Below are 17,071 nucleotides of genomic sequence, written 5' to 3' on the forward strand. Positions count from 1 at the left end.
TCAGTTTCTCTGAATCCTCACCAGCATTTTGGTATCATCACCATTTGTTATGGATATTTTAGCTTTTCTAATAGATGTGTAGTAATATCTAATTGTGGTTTTAACTTGCATTTCCCTAATGGATAATGATGTTGAACATGTTTTCATGTGCTTATGTGCCATCTCTATATCCACTTTGAGAAAATGTTTTTTCGTGCCTTTGGCCTGTTTTCTAATTGCATTGTTTTTTTACTTTTGAGTTTGGAGAGTTTCTTATGTATTCTGCTTGGTTAGGTAAGTGATTTGCAAATATGTTTTCCCAATCTGTACCTTGTCTTTTCATTCTCCCAGCAGGTTCTTTCACAAAGCAAAGTTTAAAATTTTGATGAAGTCTAATTTATCAAATTTTTAATGGATCATACTTTTGGTATTGAGCCTAAGAACTTCATTAAACCCTAAGCCCTGAATATTTATTCTTTTTTCTTCTAAAGATTTTATAGTTTTACATTAAAATGTTTAAATCTATGATCTATCTTAATTTTTGTGAAAGTTATAAGGTTGAGGTTGAGGTTCATGTTTTTGTCTATGGATATCCAGTTGTTTCAACACCATTTATTGAAGAGACTATTTTTCCTCTATTGAATCACTTTCCACCCTTTGTCAAATATTAATTGGCTATATTTTTGTGGGTCTATTTCTGGCTGTTTTGTTGCGTTCCATTGATCTATGTGTCTATCTCTCAGCCAGAACCACAATCTTGATTACTTTAGCTATATAATAAGTTTTTTAAATTTTTTTGAAGTTTATTTTATTTTTTTATATAGCAGGTTCTTATTAGTTACCTATTTTATACGTGTTAGTGTATATATGTCAATCCCAATCATCCCAATTCATCCCACCACCCTGCTTTCCCTGCTTGGTGTCCATACTTTCGTTCTCTACCTCTGTGTCTCTATTTCTGTCTTGCAAACCGGTTCATCTGTACCATTTTTCTAGATTCCACATATATGCGTTAATATAAAATATTTTTCTCTTTCTGACTTGCTTCACTCTGTATGACAGTCTATAGGTCCATCCAAGTCTCTGCAAATGACCCAGTTTCATTCATTTTATGGCTGAGTAATATTCCATTGCATATATGTACCACATTTTCTTTATCCATTCATCTGTCTATGGGCATTTAGTTTGCTTCCATGACCTGGCTTTGTAAATAGTGCTGCACTGAACATTGGGGTGCATGTGTCTTTTTGAATTATGGTTTTCCCTGGGTATATGCCCAGTAGTGGGATTGCTGTGTCTTATGGTAATTCTATTTTTAGTTTTTTAAGGAACCTCCATACTGTTCTCCATAGTGGCTGTATCAATTTACATTCCCACCAACAGTGCAAGGGAGTTCCCTTTTCTCCACACCCTCTCCAGCCTTTATTGTTTGTAGATTTTCTGATGATGCCCATTCTAACCGGTGTGAGGTGATACCTCACTGTCGTTTTTTGGGTTTTTTTTTTAAGATTTTGTTTTTGTTTTTTTGATGTGGACCATTTTTAGTCTTTGTTGAATTTGTTACAATATTGCTTCGGTTGTTATGTTTTTGGTTTTTTGGCTGCGAGGCATGTAGGATCTTAGTTTCCTGACCAGGGATTGAACCCACACCCCCTGCATTGGAAGGTGAAGTTTTAATCACTGGACCGCCAGGGACTTCCCCTCTTTGTAGTTTTGATTTGCATTTCTCTAATAGTGATGTTGAGCAGCTTTTCATGTGCCTCTTGGCCATCTGTATGTCTTCTTTGGAGAAATGTCTATTTAGGTCTTCTGCCCATTTTTTGATTAGGTTGTTTGTTTTATTATTATTGAGCTGCATGAGCTTATATATATTTTGGAGATTAATCCTTTGTCCGTTGATTCATTTGCAAATATTTTCTCCCATTCTGAGGGTTGTCTTTTCGTCTTGTTTATACTTTTCTTTGCTGTGCAAAAGCTTCTAAATTTCATTAGGTCCCATTGGTTTATTTTTGTTTTTATTTCCATTATTCTAGGAGGTGGGTCAAAAAAGATCTTGCTGTGATTTATGTCAAAGAGTGTTCTTCCTATGTTTTTCTCTAAGAGTTCTGTAGTGTTCAGTCTTACATTTAGGTCTTTAATCCATTTTGAGATTACTTTTGTGTATGGTGTTAGGGAGTGTTCTAATTTCATTCTTTTACATGTGGCTGTCCAGTTTTCCCAGCACTACTTTTAGAAGAGACTGTCTTTTCTCCATTGTAAATCCTTGCCCTCCTTTGTCATAGATTAGTTGCGTGGGTTTATATCTGGGCTTTGTATTCTGTTCCATTGATCTGTATTTCTGTTTTTGTGCCAGTACCATATTGTCTTGACTACTGTAGCTTTGTAGTATAGTCTGAAGTCAGGGAGTCTGATTCCTCCAGCTCCTTTTTTTCCCCTCAAGATTGCTTTGGTTATTCAGGGTGGCATCTTTAGGATTTTCTATATATAGTTTCATGTCACCTGCAAACAGTGACAGTTTTACTTCTTCTTTTCCAATTTGTATACCTTTTATTTCTTTTTCTTCTCTGATTGCTGTGGCTAGGACTTCCGAAACTGTGTTGAATAATAGTGGAGAGAGTGGACATCCTTGTCTTTTTCCTGATCTTAGATGAAATGCTTTCAGTTTTTCACCACTGAGAATGATGTTTGCTGTGGGTTTGTCGTATGTGGTCTTTATTATGTTGAGGTAGGTTCTCTCTATTCCCACTTTCTGGAGAGGTTTTATCATGAATGGGTGCTGAGTTTTGTCAAAAGCTTTTTCTGCATCTATTGAGATGATCATATGGTTTTTCTTCCTCAGTTTGTTAATAATGGTGTATCACATTGATTGATTTGTGTATATTGAAGAATCCTTGCATCCCTGGGGTAAATCCCACTTGATCATGGTGTATGATCCTTTTAATGTGTTGTTGGATTCTGCTTGTTATTATTTTTTTGAGGATTTTGGCATCTATATTCATCAGTAGTCTTGGTCTGTAATTTTCTTTTTTTGTACTATCTGTCTGATTTTGGTATCAGTGATGTTGGCCTCGTAGAATGAGTTTGGGAGTGTTCCTTCCTCTGCAGTTTTTTGGAGGAGTTTGAGAAGCTCTTCTCTAAATGTTCGATAGAATTTACCTGTGAAGCCATCTGGTCCTGGACTTTTGTTCGTTGCAAGATTTTTAATCACAGTTTCAACTTCATTACTTGTGATTGGTCTGTTCATATTTTCTATGTCTTCCTGGTTCAGTCTTGGAAGGTTATACCTTTTTGAGAATTTGTCCATTTCTTCCAGGTTGTCCATTTTATTGGCATAGAGTTTCTTGTAGTAGTCTCTTATGATGCTTTGTATTTTGGTGGTGTCCATTGTAACTTCTCCTTTTTCATTTCTAATTTTACTGATTTGAGTCCTCTCCTTTTTTTTCTTGATGAGTCTTGTTAAAAGTTTATCAATTTTGTTTATCTTCTCAAAGAACCAGCTTTTAGTTTTATTGATCTTTGCTATTGCTTTCTTTCTTTCTATTTCATTTATTTCTGCTCTGGTCTTTATGATTTCTTTCCTTCTGCTAACTTTGGGTTTTGTTTGTTCTTCTTTCTCTAGATCCTTTAGGTGTAAGGTTAGATTGTTTATTTGAGTTTTTTCTTGTTTCTTGAGGCAGGCTTGTATAGCTATAAACTTCCCTCTTAGAATTGCTTTTGCCACATCCCATAGATTTTGGATCGTCGTGTTTTCATTGTCATTTGTCTCTAGGTATTTTTTGATTTCCTGTTTGATTTCTTCAGTGATCTCTTGGTTATTTAGTAACTTATTGTTTAGCTTCCACGTGTTTGTGTTTTTTACGTTATTTTCCCTGTAATTCATTTCTAATCTCATAGCGTTGTGGTCAGAAAAGATGCTTGGTATGATTTCAATTTTCTTAAATTTACTGAGGCTTGATTTGTGACCCAAGATGTGATCTATCCTGGAGAATGTTCCATGCGCACTTGAGAAGAAAGTGTAATCTGCTGTTTTTGGATGGAATGTCCTATAAATATCAATTATATCTATCTGGTCTATTGTGTCATTTAAAGCTTCTGTTTCCTTATTTATTTTCATTTTGGATGATCTGTCCATTGGTGTAAGTGAGGTGTTAAAGTCCCCCACTATTATTGTGTTACTGTCGATTTCCTGTTTTATAGCTGTTAGCATTTGCCTTATGTATTGAGGTGCTCCTATGTTGAGGGCATATATATTTATAATTGTTATATATTCTTCTTGGATTGATCCTTTGATCAGTATGTAGTGTTCTTCTTTGTCTTTTGTAACATTCTTTACTTTAAAATCTATTTTATCTGATATGAGTATTGCTACTCCAGCTTTCTTTTGATTTTTTTCTTTCTTTTTCCATCCCCTCACTTTCATTCTGTATGTGTCCTTAGGTCTGAAGTGGGTTACTTTTAGACAGCATATATATGGGTCTTGTTTTTATATCCATTCAGCGAGCTTGTGTCTTTTGGCTGGAGCATTTAATCCATTCACGTTTAAGGTAATTATCAGTATGTATGTTCCTGTTACCATTTTCTTAATTGTTTTGGGGGTTTTTTGTTGTTTTTTTTTGTCGTTGTTGTTTTTGCGGTATGCGGGCCTCTCACTGTTGTGGCCTCTCCCGTTGCGGAGCACAGGCTCAGGACACGCAGGCTCAGCAGCCATGGCTCACAGGCCCAGCCGCTTCGCGGCATGTGGGATCTTCCTGGACCGGGGCACGAACCTGCGTCCCCTGCATCGGCAGGCGGACTCTCAACCACTGCGCCACCAGGGAAGCCCTTGGGTTTGTTTTTGTAGGTCCTTTTCTTCTCTTGTGTTTCCCACTTAGAGAAGTTCCTTTAGCATTCGTTGTAGAGCTGGTTTGGTGGTGCTGAATTCTCTTAGCTTTTGCTTGTGTGTAAAGCTTTTGATTTCTCCATGGAATCTAAATGAGATCCTTTCTGGGTAGAGTAATCTTGGTTGTAGGTTCTTCCCTTTCATCACTTTAAATACATCGTGCCACTCCCTTCTGGCTTGTAGAGTTTCTGCTGAGAAATCAGCTGTTAACCATATGGGAGTTCCCTTGTATGTTATTTGTTGTTTTTCCCTTGTTGCTTTTAATAATTTTTCTTTGTCTTTAATTTTTGACAATTTGATTACTATGTGTCTCGGTGTGTTTCTCCTTGGGTTTAGCCTGCCTGGGACTCTCTGCACTTCCTGGACTTGGGTGGCTATTTCCTTTCCCATGTTAGGGAAGTTTTCGACTATAATCTCTTCAAATATTTTCTTGGGTCCTTTCTGTTTTCCTCTGGGACCTCTATAATGTGTATGTTAGCGCATTTAATGTTGTCCCAGAGGTCTCTTAGGCTGTCTTCGTTTCTTTTCATTCTTTTTTCTTTATTCCGTTCTGCAGCAGTGAATTCCACCATTCTGTCTTCCAGGTTGCTTATCCATTCTTCGCCCTCAGTTATTTTGCTATTGATTCCTTCTAGTGTATTTTTCATTTCAGTTATTGTATTGTTCACCTCTGTTTGTTTGTTCTTTAAGTCTTCTAGGTGTTTTTTCTTTCATTCTTCTAGGTCTTTGTTAGACATTTCTTGCATCTTCTCAATCTTTGCCTCCATTCTTTTTCAAGGTCCTGGATCATCTTCACTGTTATTATTCTGAATTCTTTTTCTGGAAGGTTGCCTGTCTCCACTTCATGTAGTTGTGTTCCTGGGGCTTTATCTTTTTCCTTCATTTGGTACAGTACATAGCCCTCTGCCTTTTCATTTTGTCTTTCTTTCTGTGAATGTGGTTTTTGTTCCACAGGCTGCAGGATTGTAGTTTTTCTTGCTTCTGTTGTCTGCCTTCTGGTAGATGAGGCTATCTAAGAGGCTTGTGTAAGCTTCCTGATGGGAGGGACTGGTGGTGGGTAGAGCTGGGTGTTCCTCTGGTGGACAGAGCTCTGTAAAACTTTAATCTGTTTGTCTGCTGATGGGTGGGGCTGAGTTCCCTCTCTGTTGGTTGTTTGGCCTGAGGCGACCGAGCACTGGAGACTGCAGGCTCTTTGGTGGGGCTAATGTCAGATTCCGGGAGGGCTCATGCCAAGGAGTACTTCCCAGAACTTCTGCTGCCAGTGTCCTTGTCCCACCGGTGAGCCACAGCCATCCCCCACCTCTTCAGGAGACCCTCCAAGAATAGCAGGTGGGTCTGGTTCAGTCTCCTGTGGGGTCACTGCTCCTTCCCCCGAGCCCTGACACACACACTACTTTGTGTGTGCCCTTCAAGAGTGGAGTCTCTGTTTCCCCCAGTCCTGTCGATATCCTGCAAACAAATCCCATTAGCCTTCAAAATCTAAATCTCTGGGAATTCCTCCTTCCTTTCCAGACCCCCAGCTTGGGAAGCCTGATGTGGTGCTCAGAACCTTCACTCCAGTGAGTGGACTTCTGTGGTATAATTGTTCTCCAGTTTGTGAGTCACCCACCCAGCAGTTACGGGATTTGATTTTATTGAGATTGTGCCCCTCCTACTGTCTCATTATGGCTTCTCCTTTGTCTTTGGTTTTGGGGTATCTTTTTTGGTGAGTTCCAGTGTCTTCCTGTCGATGACTGTTCAGCAGTTGGTTGTGATTCCAGTGCTCTCACAAGATGGAGTGAGTGCACGTCCTTTTACTCCGCCGTCTTGAACCTGTCTCTCTAATAAGTCTTGACATCAGGTAGAGTGATTCCTCCCACTTTATTCATTTTCAGAAAAGTTTTAGCTATTCTAGAATGTTCCTTTGCCATTCCATGTAAGTTTTAGAGTAATCTTTTCTATATCTACAAAAAATCTTGCTGGGATTATGATAGGAATTGTGTTAAACTTGTACATTAATTTAAGGAGAATTGACATCTATATTATGTTGAGTCTTCCAGTCTGTAAATACAGTATGTCTCTCCACTTACTTATATCTTATTTGGTTTCCTTTATCAGTGTTTTGTAGTTTTTAGCATGTAAGTCCTGTGCATGTTTTGTTAGATTTATATTTAAATGATACTGTATTTTTAATTTTGGTTTCTGTGTGTTCATTTATACAGTTGGTTTTTATATGTTGATCTTGTGACTTTGTTGAATTCACTTATTAGTTCTCAGATTTTTTTTTTGTAGATTCTGTGAGATTCCCTGCATAGGTCATTATGTCATCTGCAAATAGCGATAGTTTTATGTCTTCCTTTTCTATCTTTATGCCTTTTATTTCCTTTTTTTTTTTTTGCCTTATCGCATTGGCTAGAACTTCCAGTATTACGTTGAACCGGAGTAATGAGAGCAGACATATTTTTCTTGTTCCTCATTTAGTCTTTCACCATTAAGTATATTCCAAACTTTGCTTTGGAGGTTTTTTGTAGATGTTCTTTATCAAGTTGAGGAAACTCTATTTCTGGTTTTCTAAGTGTTTTTATTATGAATGGGTGTTGAATTCTGTTAGATGATTTTTCTGCATCAATTATATGGTTGTGTGATTTTTTTTTTTCTTCTTTAGCCTGTTAGATGATGGGTTATATTGATTGATTTACCAGTAGTGAAACAGCCTTGCATCCATCTTGGTCATGGTGTACAATTCTTTTTGTATGTTTTTGAATTCTATTTGCTAATATTGTATTGAGGATTTTTATATCTATATTCACGGTAGATATTGATCTGTAGGTTTCTATTTTTTGGTGCTATCTTTGTTTTTGGTATTAGGTGGAAGATTGTGAACATCTTGAGGGAATGCAATGATAATGACCACTAAGTCATGGACTTGGGTTATGGGAACATCAGAAAGAATCCAGGGGGGAAAGAGAATCCAAGGAAGGGAAGTGGTGTTGTTTGGCTGGATATACTATTGCTTGGGTGAGTGTAGGACAGTGTACCAGAGCAGAGGGGTGAGGATGAAATCTGACTGTTATGGATGGAACAGTTACTGTAGTTGGTTTATGGAGGATCTTAGATAATAATGAAGTGGTAGGGCTGGGAATATGTTGACTGTAGGGAAAAAAATTAATATAGGAGTGTTAGGGAATGAATACTGGAGACAGATCTTAGACCTGAAGGTGATGTGGACAGACCTTATGGAAAAATCAGTCTCAAGCAGGAAAGTGACCAGCTCTCTCTTGGACTTCGGGGAAGGAGGAGGGATTGATATGGAAAGCATGGGGTCCTTAGAAGTGATATTAATGTCTGGTCGTGCCTCTCCTTATGCTTTGTTTGGGAGGAAGGGCATATGCCTAAAACTAATGGAATCAGAGATCTGCACAGAAATGGGAGCAAGTACCATCTACTGACACTCTCTGTGGGGGTAGTTATGATGATACATCAGAGCTTCCTTTAGGTCCTTAGGCCAGTTTTTGGTTTTTATCTGTTTGTTTTTTGTTTCGTTTTTAACAGACCAATGATGACCACAGTTAGGACAGGTAAGTGTAGAAACTCTTCTTTGATTAAACTTCAAAATTGGGAAGTCATTGAAAGTCCTTCTGGTCAGCTGCTCAGTTCTAGTCCTATCCAGCATTTATCATGAGAGGGCCTTTGGCTCCATCCTTTGTTGAGCCAGAGAGCCACTGTCCATCGGTTTGTAATCAGCAGTTCAGACTTAGTCTTCAGACCACTTCTGCATAATCTCTTCCAAAAAACAGAAGAAAAAAGAATACTCCCTAATTTCTTGTTATGATTCCGATACCAAAGTCAGATAAGGACCAGTTTCCATCCCTAGCAGTCGTTCCCTTCCTCATGTCTTCATGTGCTGGCACTCAGGAAGCTGATTTCTGTTCTTATTGCAGCTGCAGTCGACTCCGCCAGGTTCAGAGCATCCTGACCCAGAGCAGCAAGTCTCAACCCGACGGGATCCTCTGCATACTAGGTCAGTGCTTTTAACAAGGTGGGACTCAGGGCTGGGACAACTTGGCCTCTGTTCACAGGAAGATATTAATAATAGTATCATCACTGTGAGATAAGCTGTGAGTTAGTATTCTTCTCCCAGCTTTTGTTCCCCTGAGATCTGTTGCTGTTTTAATGAGGTCAGGTGAGATATCAGTGAGATAGGGAGCCTGTACCACAGAGCAGGCACTTTGTACATGTTACCTCATTTCTCCTCACAGCAACCTTACAAGAAGCAGTGTTGTCCCTTTTTTACAGAGGAGGAAACTGAGACTCTGGGAGATCAAACCGACTTGCTCAGGGCCATGGAGTGGCAGAATTCGGCATTTATTTGTTCTTTAACACTGTTTTTATTATGAAAACACATCATATAATTTAAAAATTAAGACATTACACAAATAATAATGAACAAAATTTTCTAATCATCCCAGTTACCCAGTCCCACTTCCCAGAGATGATATCAACCATATTTTTTTTAACACAAAAGGGGACATTTTATGTATATTGTTGTTAATCTAATTGAAAATTCTTCACTTGATAAGTATATCTTGGAGATTTTTCTATGTCAGGTCAGTCTCCTTCTTTATCTCACTTTCATTTACATTCACAGTATTGAGTCATAAAACTTGCTTAGGTCAGGTTGTTTGTCTGTCAGCCACCCAATTTCCTTCCCAGAAGCGAACCACTTTCTTGTTTGTCCCTCCTCAGATAGTCTATGCATAATTTTATTTTTTCACTTAATAGCACTTGCATTTAAACTTATGATAGGCAGTGGGCAGAGTGGTTAAAAACGTGCACTCTGGAGCCAGGCAGGTTTTGGGTTTGAATCTTGGCTTCATCCCTCACTTAGCCAAGAGACATAGTTTATCGTGGGCCTAGAATTCCAGTCAAACGCTGAAACAAAACTCACTGGATTCTCTTTCCAGCTGCACCTATCAAGGGTGTGGGGGCTGTCTTTGCCATGAATTTACTTATGAATAAAATCACCTGTTTGTTACTGGACTTATGCTGTTATTTCTGTTAGTTAAGGCTCAACCTAGTAAAAATAGGCAGCATAAAATTGATCATGTGGGCTACTTGAATATAGAATACTAAAGGATTGACAAAAAGGTCAACTTATAAGAATATCACGTGACCATATATATATACATAATTATATATATATATTTTTAGTGAAAACACAAATGTTGCAGAAATTGATATTTGAAGTTGGGTGTGAAGATTGAGGTAAAAACTTAATAAACCTTCAGGACAGGGACTTCCCTGGAGGTCCAGTGGTTAAGACTATGTGCTTCTGATGCAGGGGCCGTGGGTTCGATCCCTAGTCAGGGAACTAGGATCCCACATGTTGCGTGGTGCGGCCAAAAAAAAAAAAAAACCTTCAGGACAAACAGCTGTATGTGAACGTGAAGCAAGAAATCAGTGAGGCACTTGTATGTTTTTAAACAGCTTCTGGGGTTTAGTGAATTCTGCTTTTTTGGGTAATTAGAGTTATCATAGCATCTCATGGTTGGTTGGTTGGTTTAATCTAGCCTTCTAGCCTCGACAGTATCCTTCTGAGCAACTCTGACTCAACTCCCTCCACTTTGGCATTTTTCATTTAGTTATTAGGGTGTAGGAGGTGTTCTCACTGAATTTCTGCTAACCTTTTTTTAAAAACAGCTTTATGGTGGTATAATTCATGTATAGTAAACTGCACATATTTAAAGTGTACGATGTGATAAGTTTTGACATATGTGAAATCCCTCTTTTGGGATTTTTCTTATGTTTTTCTCATGCTTAGACCGGGGTTATGGATTTTGGAGTGCGAGACCAATGAAGTAACATGCCATTTTCATCACATATCAAGGATACATACTAACAACAAGACTTTTCACTGTTTATATTGACTTTGATCACTTGGCTAAGATAATATTTGTCAGGTTCTGCATTGTAAAGTACTCTCTCCACCCCTCCTTCCATATTGTCCTCTTTGGAAGGAAGTCACTATGAGCCCACACTTAAGGAGCAGGAATTATGCTCCATTGCCTTGAGGAGGGTAGTGTCTACATAAATTATTTGAAATTCTTCTGCATGGGATATTTGTCTCTTCTCCCTCATTTATTTATTTATTCAATCGTTTGTTTGTATGTCTTCATGGAGATTTATTTTATACTTTGAGTTAAAATCCAGTACTACTTCATTTATACCTTAGGTTATAACCTACTACTACTTCAAATTGTTCCAGCTTTGGCCATTTGGGGCTCTTTCAGATGGTTCCTACATCCCTCCCTTTAATATATCACCATAAAAGTTTTAGTTTATTTAGTACTTCTGTACTTTCTGACACTATAAGATGCTCCAGTCTTATTTTGTATATTACCTGCTTCAGTCCTAGAATCAGCCATTTCTCTAAGGAGCCCTGATTTCTTTTATTGGAGAATGGTATTAGAAACCAAGATCTGGGCACTGGGTATGCTCTTTGCTACTGGGATGTCATTGCTTTTAGGCCCTCTCAGCTGACAAAGTAAGGAAATATATGTGTGTACCTTAAGTGGTGTATATATACACATCTGTAAATGTTATATAACTGTCTCTACTGTATTCAGCTAAACGTGAATTCATATTAGTGTTTCTAGCTCTAACCCATTACTACATGGATCATTCTAGCCTCCTTCTCTTGCTTATCTGTAAACTTCCACTCCACCAGTGAGAAACTTGGCACCTACGGTCTACCACCCATTTACTTGTTTAATTCCAGTATGCATGTTTAGCAGTATCAGATTTGTAGCCCAAAATTCCCCCGTGGGAAACAACTTTATTAACTAGAGTATGGTGGTTACATATAGTATCTTTTACCTTTAATTTTACATGGTCAGTCTTTTTAATGTTAGCATTTTTTGTGGCAGTTTATGTAGCTGGAATCCTTAGAAGAGGACATGCTGCCCAGTCCACTGGTTATTTTTTAACTCTGTAGCCCTTTCTACTTCAGGCCTTATGTAGGCCAGGTCATTTCTGCTTTTGAATCTTTTTATCTCTTTCTTCATTAAAGTGTTGGATGGCATAAAAGAGGGATGTGCTGCTTTGATCTAGCTGAGAAAGTAGTCTTCCCATATTTGAAGTCCCCTGCCACAGGTGGTCCCTAAGCCCCTCTGGTCTGAATGCCCATTACTTTTCACTGGTCTGAATAACTGACAGTCGTCCTGTTTCCCAGGCTCCAGCCATATTTCCATTCTTGGCGCTTCTTCTGCCCCAACCCCTTCCTTTTAGCCTCACGTAGCCGGCTGCCTCCTTCCCTTGACATGTCCCTCTTGCCCAGAGTCATAGCTCTGGGCCTTCACAGATACCCAGGAACCAGGTAGTATATGTGCCTGTGGCATTGAAAGGCAGTTGCGAAGGCAGTATTTAATTTCCTTTTTATTAGTCTCTGACCCAGCCCTACTAGACTGTAAGCTTCGTAAAGACCATCTGTAGGCATGTTTACTACATGCTTCAGCACCCAGCAGAGTGCTAGGCCTTGGGCCTGATAAATATTTGTGAAATGATGGATGTCTGAGGTTTCATTCACTTGTCCTCTTTTTACTTCTTTGAGTTCTTTTCAAACCACCTTAATCCTCCTTTATTTAATTCCATGTGTTTTGGTAAAGGTCTCTTTGAGAAGAGAATACTTTTCTGATGCCTATTCCTATTCTAACTGAAAGTATTAAAAAAATTTAACCAATTATGGCAGGACTTGGACTATATTTTCTGGTTCCTTCTATCCTCAAGAATTGCTTTTGATTAAATTAACAGCTTCTGTGTTCTGTGCTGTTTGACTATCTCAACTATATAGATCTTGAATCCATGTAACAGTACTTGATGCTGAGGCCTCCTTCTTTCAGTTGTTTAGTTTGGCTTCTGGCACAAAACTGGTCTGAGGTGCTGCCTTTAACTTAACCACTAGGGTTTTGCTGAGCAGGGGCAAACTGTTGGGACTCATATGTTCCCCGTAGCACAGTACAGCTGATCAGAGCCTTTTTTGCCTTGCAGGAATCGATAGCAGGTACAATGAAGGCTGCAGAGAGCTGGCAAATTATCTCCTGTTTGGTTTGTACAATCAGAATACCAGTGATTTTGAGAAAACAGGGTTTTCTGAAGAAGTTCTAGATGGTAAGTATATATTGGTGAACTCTGTGTGAGAGAGGAGTAAGTGATATAGTACTTTGGATTCTTATTTCATGGCCTTTTTATGGAAAAATATGATCAAATTTAAAATAGCCTGAAGATCCAGTAAATTTTTGCTTTTTTTATTAATGAAAAACGACATTTCTTCTTTGCTGATATGTTAAGTAATATGCTCTGTAGGTTACCTGCTGGATTATAAGAGACTGGTGACAAGTAGTTTTCAGAGTGTTTACTAGATAAATCGGTTTTAGAGGAAAAAAGTAAACATCAGTGTTTGGCTTTATATCTTCTTGGCAAGGTACTAGTTTTCCTCTGAATTTTCCATTGCCTCTACATGCTGGGAGGTTCATATTATGTGCCGTTGTCCTATGAAAGCACTTTCAGCTGTGATTCAAGGATAAGCCTGCAGGCTACTCCTGCAAGGAGGACTTCATGTGGATCTTCAGCTTAGGAACAAAGGCTCTTTATCCTGCTCTGTCTTTGGGAATTGTTTTCTGTGAGCTGTAATTTATGACGATGCCTGTGACTACAATGCAGACTTTCTGCCTACATTCCCCTTTCCTTGGCTCTGAGACACTCACCCTGTGTTCATGCTGCTATGGGGTGATGCCCAGGAGCTATCTCTGATATCACATACTTAGCATTATGACTTGTTTGCCAGGTGGATCAGGAGACACAGGAATAGACAAGTCAAAATGGATGAGAGACAGCTCTTGTGAAGCAGCTGGGGGATGCGTGAAAGCAAACATCTGATGTTGAAATAATCTTGCTGTGGACCTAGTACAGTGGTTTTCAACTGGGGGCAGTTTTATCCCCCAGGGGACATTTGGCAATATCTGAAGACATTTTTGATTGTCACAACTGGGCAGAGTGGGTAGAGGCCAGAGATGCTGCTAAACATCCTACAGCGCGTACACAGGACAGCTCCCCACAACAAAGAATGATCTGGTCTAAACTGTCAGTAGTGCTGAAGGTGAAGAACCCTGGCCTAGTGTATGTGAAAATTCTTCCGTAGTAAAGTCCTTAATAGTATCTATCCTTATAGATTGGTGAAAGATTTTCTTTTTATTAGGAAGTGCAGAAAGCAGGGTGAAATTATTCCTTCTGTTAATTTTTTTTCAATTCAAATTTAGTTGCAGATTTTGATTTTAAAAAATGCTTTCTTACACTGTAAAACATATACTGGTTTGGAAAGAATTCATCTTGGCAGCTCATTTAGACAGTTACAAAAAGGCAGATACTTGTATCAACCACACATTTCACTGCAGTCAAGGTTGCTAAGGACATTGCAGTACTGAAATTAAGGAAGTAGTTTAAATCCTCAGAGGTGCTCCTTTTTGCTTATCTTTGTCTTTATCCTGTCACCTAGCACAATGAGTGCTTATAAAGTGAGCGTTTTCTTCCAAATTAATAAATTCATTTTTTAAATCCAAGTAGCTAGAAAGCTGAGTTCACCAGATTTATCTTCTACATTACAATCCCTAATTATCTGAGAGAAAAAGAGGCAAACACGAAGGATTTATTTTAAAAAGAAACTTTTAAAATAGTTTACGTACTCTTATGCTTTCTTCTTTTACCTGACTGTGTACTCTGTTAAAATTTATTTGTAGTGATGACATCAGTCTTGTGAGATCCTGAGCATGCTTCATTAGGTTTAGTAGCTGTTGCATTATTTCTTTTACTGGATCCTAATTCTTTGCGGTATGTTACGCATTAGTATAGAGTACAGTCTATACAGGAAGCCCTCAGTGACATCAAACTCTCACTATTGAGCAGGTGACCTACAGATGATTCAGGGTGGGTCTCCCAGCAGAATGAGACGGGGCTTCTTTCCCATCCCTTGCTACCTTTTAACTCCAGCACTTAGCTGAGAGTCAGCAGTGAAGAGCCTGCTCCATACTGTGTTGCCTAGAACACCTAGGGTCTGACTAGGTGTGGAGCTCAGAGTGGCTTAAAAGGCCACCATCATGGAGCTTTATTTCATTAGGCCACCCAGCTGTGCAGTCAGCTGAGATCAGTATTCACTGGGCTTATGTTTTTGTATATTATGGTCTGTCACACTGTGTTACTGTGCTGGCATTGCCCTAAGCCTGCTGCCTCAGTTGCTTCCTGCCCCCACGTTCCTCTCTCACTTCCAGCCATCTCCTCTAGCCCCTTCCCTAGTGTCATCTTGTTAGAAAGAGGCCTAATGACTCTGGTTTCTGAGGAGCCGTAGAATGCTTTTCTTCTGGAAGTGTGACTGCTTTCTTTCTCAGTGTTCAAATTGTTTTAATATTCCTGCCCCGTTCCATGGCTTGTTTGTTAGTTTACTCGGTTTTATTTGCATCTTTGGGATTGCTTTATTTATCTGACCCACCAACACCGATGGTTATTCCCTAAATCTGTGAGCTGCTGATCACTTGCCTCTACTTCCTTCCTCCCAGCCTTTCCTGTGTACAGAGTTTACATCTGTATACAATAACCCTTCCCAGGTTGCAAGGAAAGGGGTATCCTCGGGCCCACGATTTGCCTTGAGCCAGATGAGCCAGCAGCCAAGAGCTTTATACACTGATGTCTGCAGGAGAACCAGTCACTGGCCATATTTGGTGCTGTTTTCCTGCCTCAGTGGCTTTTACCTGTAGAGTTTTCAATTACTATCTATCTCCACAGCGAAGTACACAGTTGAGTTTGGTACAACAAATTTTGCTTTGTTGAACTTTGTGAAACACCCTGAAGGCTGTTCTTTTGACTTCTTCTACCATAACCAGAGGGCCACAGTAGTGGAAGCATAGCATGGGGATGAGGAAATGCTTGCTGTCCACACTTGAGTGTTCTGCAGTCACTTTGAAGCACATTGCCTAATTAAAGAATTTTCAGTTTAGAGTTTTGTTACATTGTTTCTGTAGTTTTAATGGTTTTACTGATTATGTGGGCAGAAGATGTCTAAAGGAAATGCTTTTGACAATCGTGTTTTAATTTTGTTTTTCTTACAGATGTGATTATATTGATTAAATCAGATAGTGTCCATCTGTACTGTAATCCTATAAATTATCGCTATCTTTTACCCTATGTGGCACATTGGAGAAATCTGCATTTCCACTGCATGACTGAAAATGAGGTGAGAAGAAATGATAAAATAGGCGCTTAGAGACACTCTAAGGATATTCGTTCAGGAAAATGTATTGATAGAATGGGAACAGGAGGTCCTTAAAGAAATCAAATTGGGGAGTTCCCTGGTGGTCCAGTGGTTAGGACTCCAAGCTTCTGCTGCAGGGGGCATGGGTTTGATCCCTGGTTGTGGAACTAAGATCCCGCATGCCGTGCGACATGCCCCCACCCCCCCAAATTGTGAAATGTGGTTACACAAAAAAGGTTATTTGTTTTAGTGGAACTTTTCATATTTCATTATGAGGCTACCCTAGCAATAAATTATATGCCTGAAAGAGACAAAAAGGACTATTAAAATTGGGACCTAATAGTGGGCTTGTGAACCTGCCTTCCTGCCCTGCTTCTTTATCCCCAGCCTGGGTCCATTCTCTCGGGCCTAGGAACTGCCCCAGGAGAATTTGATAAGCTCTGTGACATTTCCATGTTTGGATTTCTTGGTATTTGTTTCTATTTCCCTTTAGACCCTTTTCAAAGATTTGGCTAGAAATCAAATTGGGACTTAAGATTTAGGATTTTGTGGAAATTGTGACCCAATGTAGGTCCAGAACCCTTCTTTCTATATGAGCATTTACGGGACTTTTGAGGACAAGTTTTATCTCTTGCATTTAGGTCTCTGATCCATTTTGAGTTGATTTTTGTGTGTGGTGTAAGGTAAGGGAATGACGTGTTTCTGACCAGCAAACACTGAAAGTTGCCTTTAAAAATACCCTCTTGATGGGAATTCCCTAGCGTTCCAGTGGTTAGGACTCTGTGCTTTTACTGCCAAGGAAGTGGGTTCAGTCCCTGGTCAGGGAACTAAGATCCCGCAAGCCACGCAATGCGGCCAAGCAAAACAAAACAAAACAAAAACAAACAAGAAAACCCTCTTGGGACATGTGGGACAACTAATAAAAATGCACAGAAAAT

The 17,071-nt window shown here is 39.2% G+C and overlaps 1 protein-coding gene across 2 annotated transcripts in view; it reads left to right on the plus strand.

Moving 5' to 3' along the window:
* DNAAF9 (dynein axonemal assembly factor 9) overlaps window positions 1-17,071 on the plus strand; it is a gene marked incomplete at both ends in the record, with an annotated part of 148,784 nt that overhangs the window by 17,266 nt on the left and 114,447 nt on the right. For both annotated transcript variants that reach the window (XM_079719722.1, XM_079719723.1), the window contains 3 exons: window positions 8,779-8,858; window positions 12,884-13,003; window positions 15,991-16,115. In XM_079719722.1, coding sequence (XP_079575848.1) covers window positions 8,779-8,858; window positions 12,884-13,003; window positions 15,991-16,115 — 325 coding nt within the window. The remainder of the gene's footprint in view (window positions 1-8,778; window positions 8,859-12,883; window positions 13,004-15,990; window positions 16,116-17,071) is intronic.

Source organism: Hyperoodon ampullatus, assembly GCF_949752795.1.
Source record: "Hyperoodon ampullatus genome assembly, chromosome: 14".
NCBI classification, from domain to species: Eukaryota; Metazoa; Chordata; class Mammalia; order Artiodactyla; family Ziphiidae; genus Hyperoodon; species Hyperoodon ampullatus.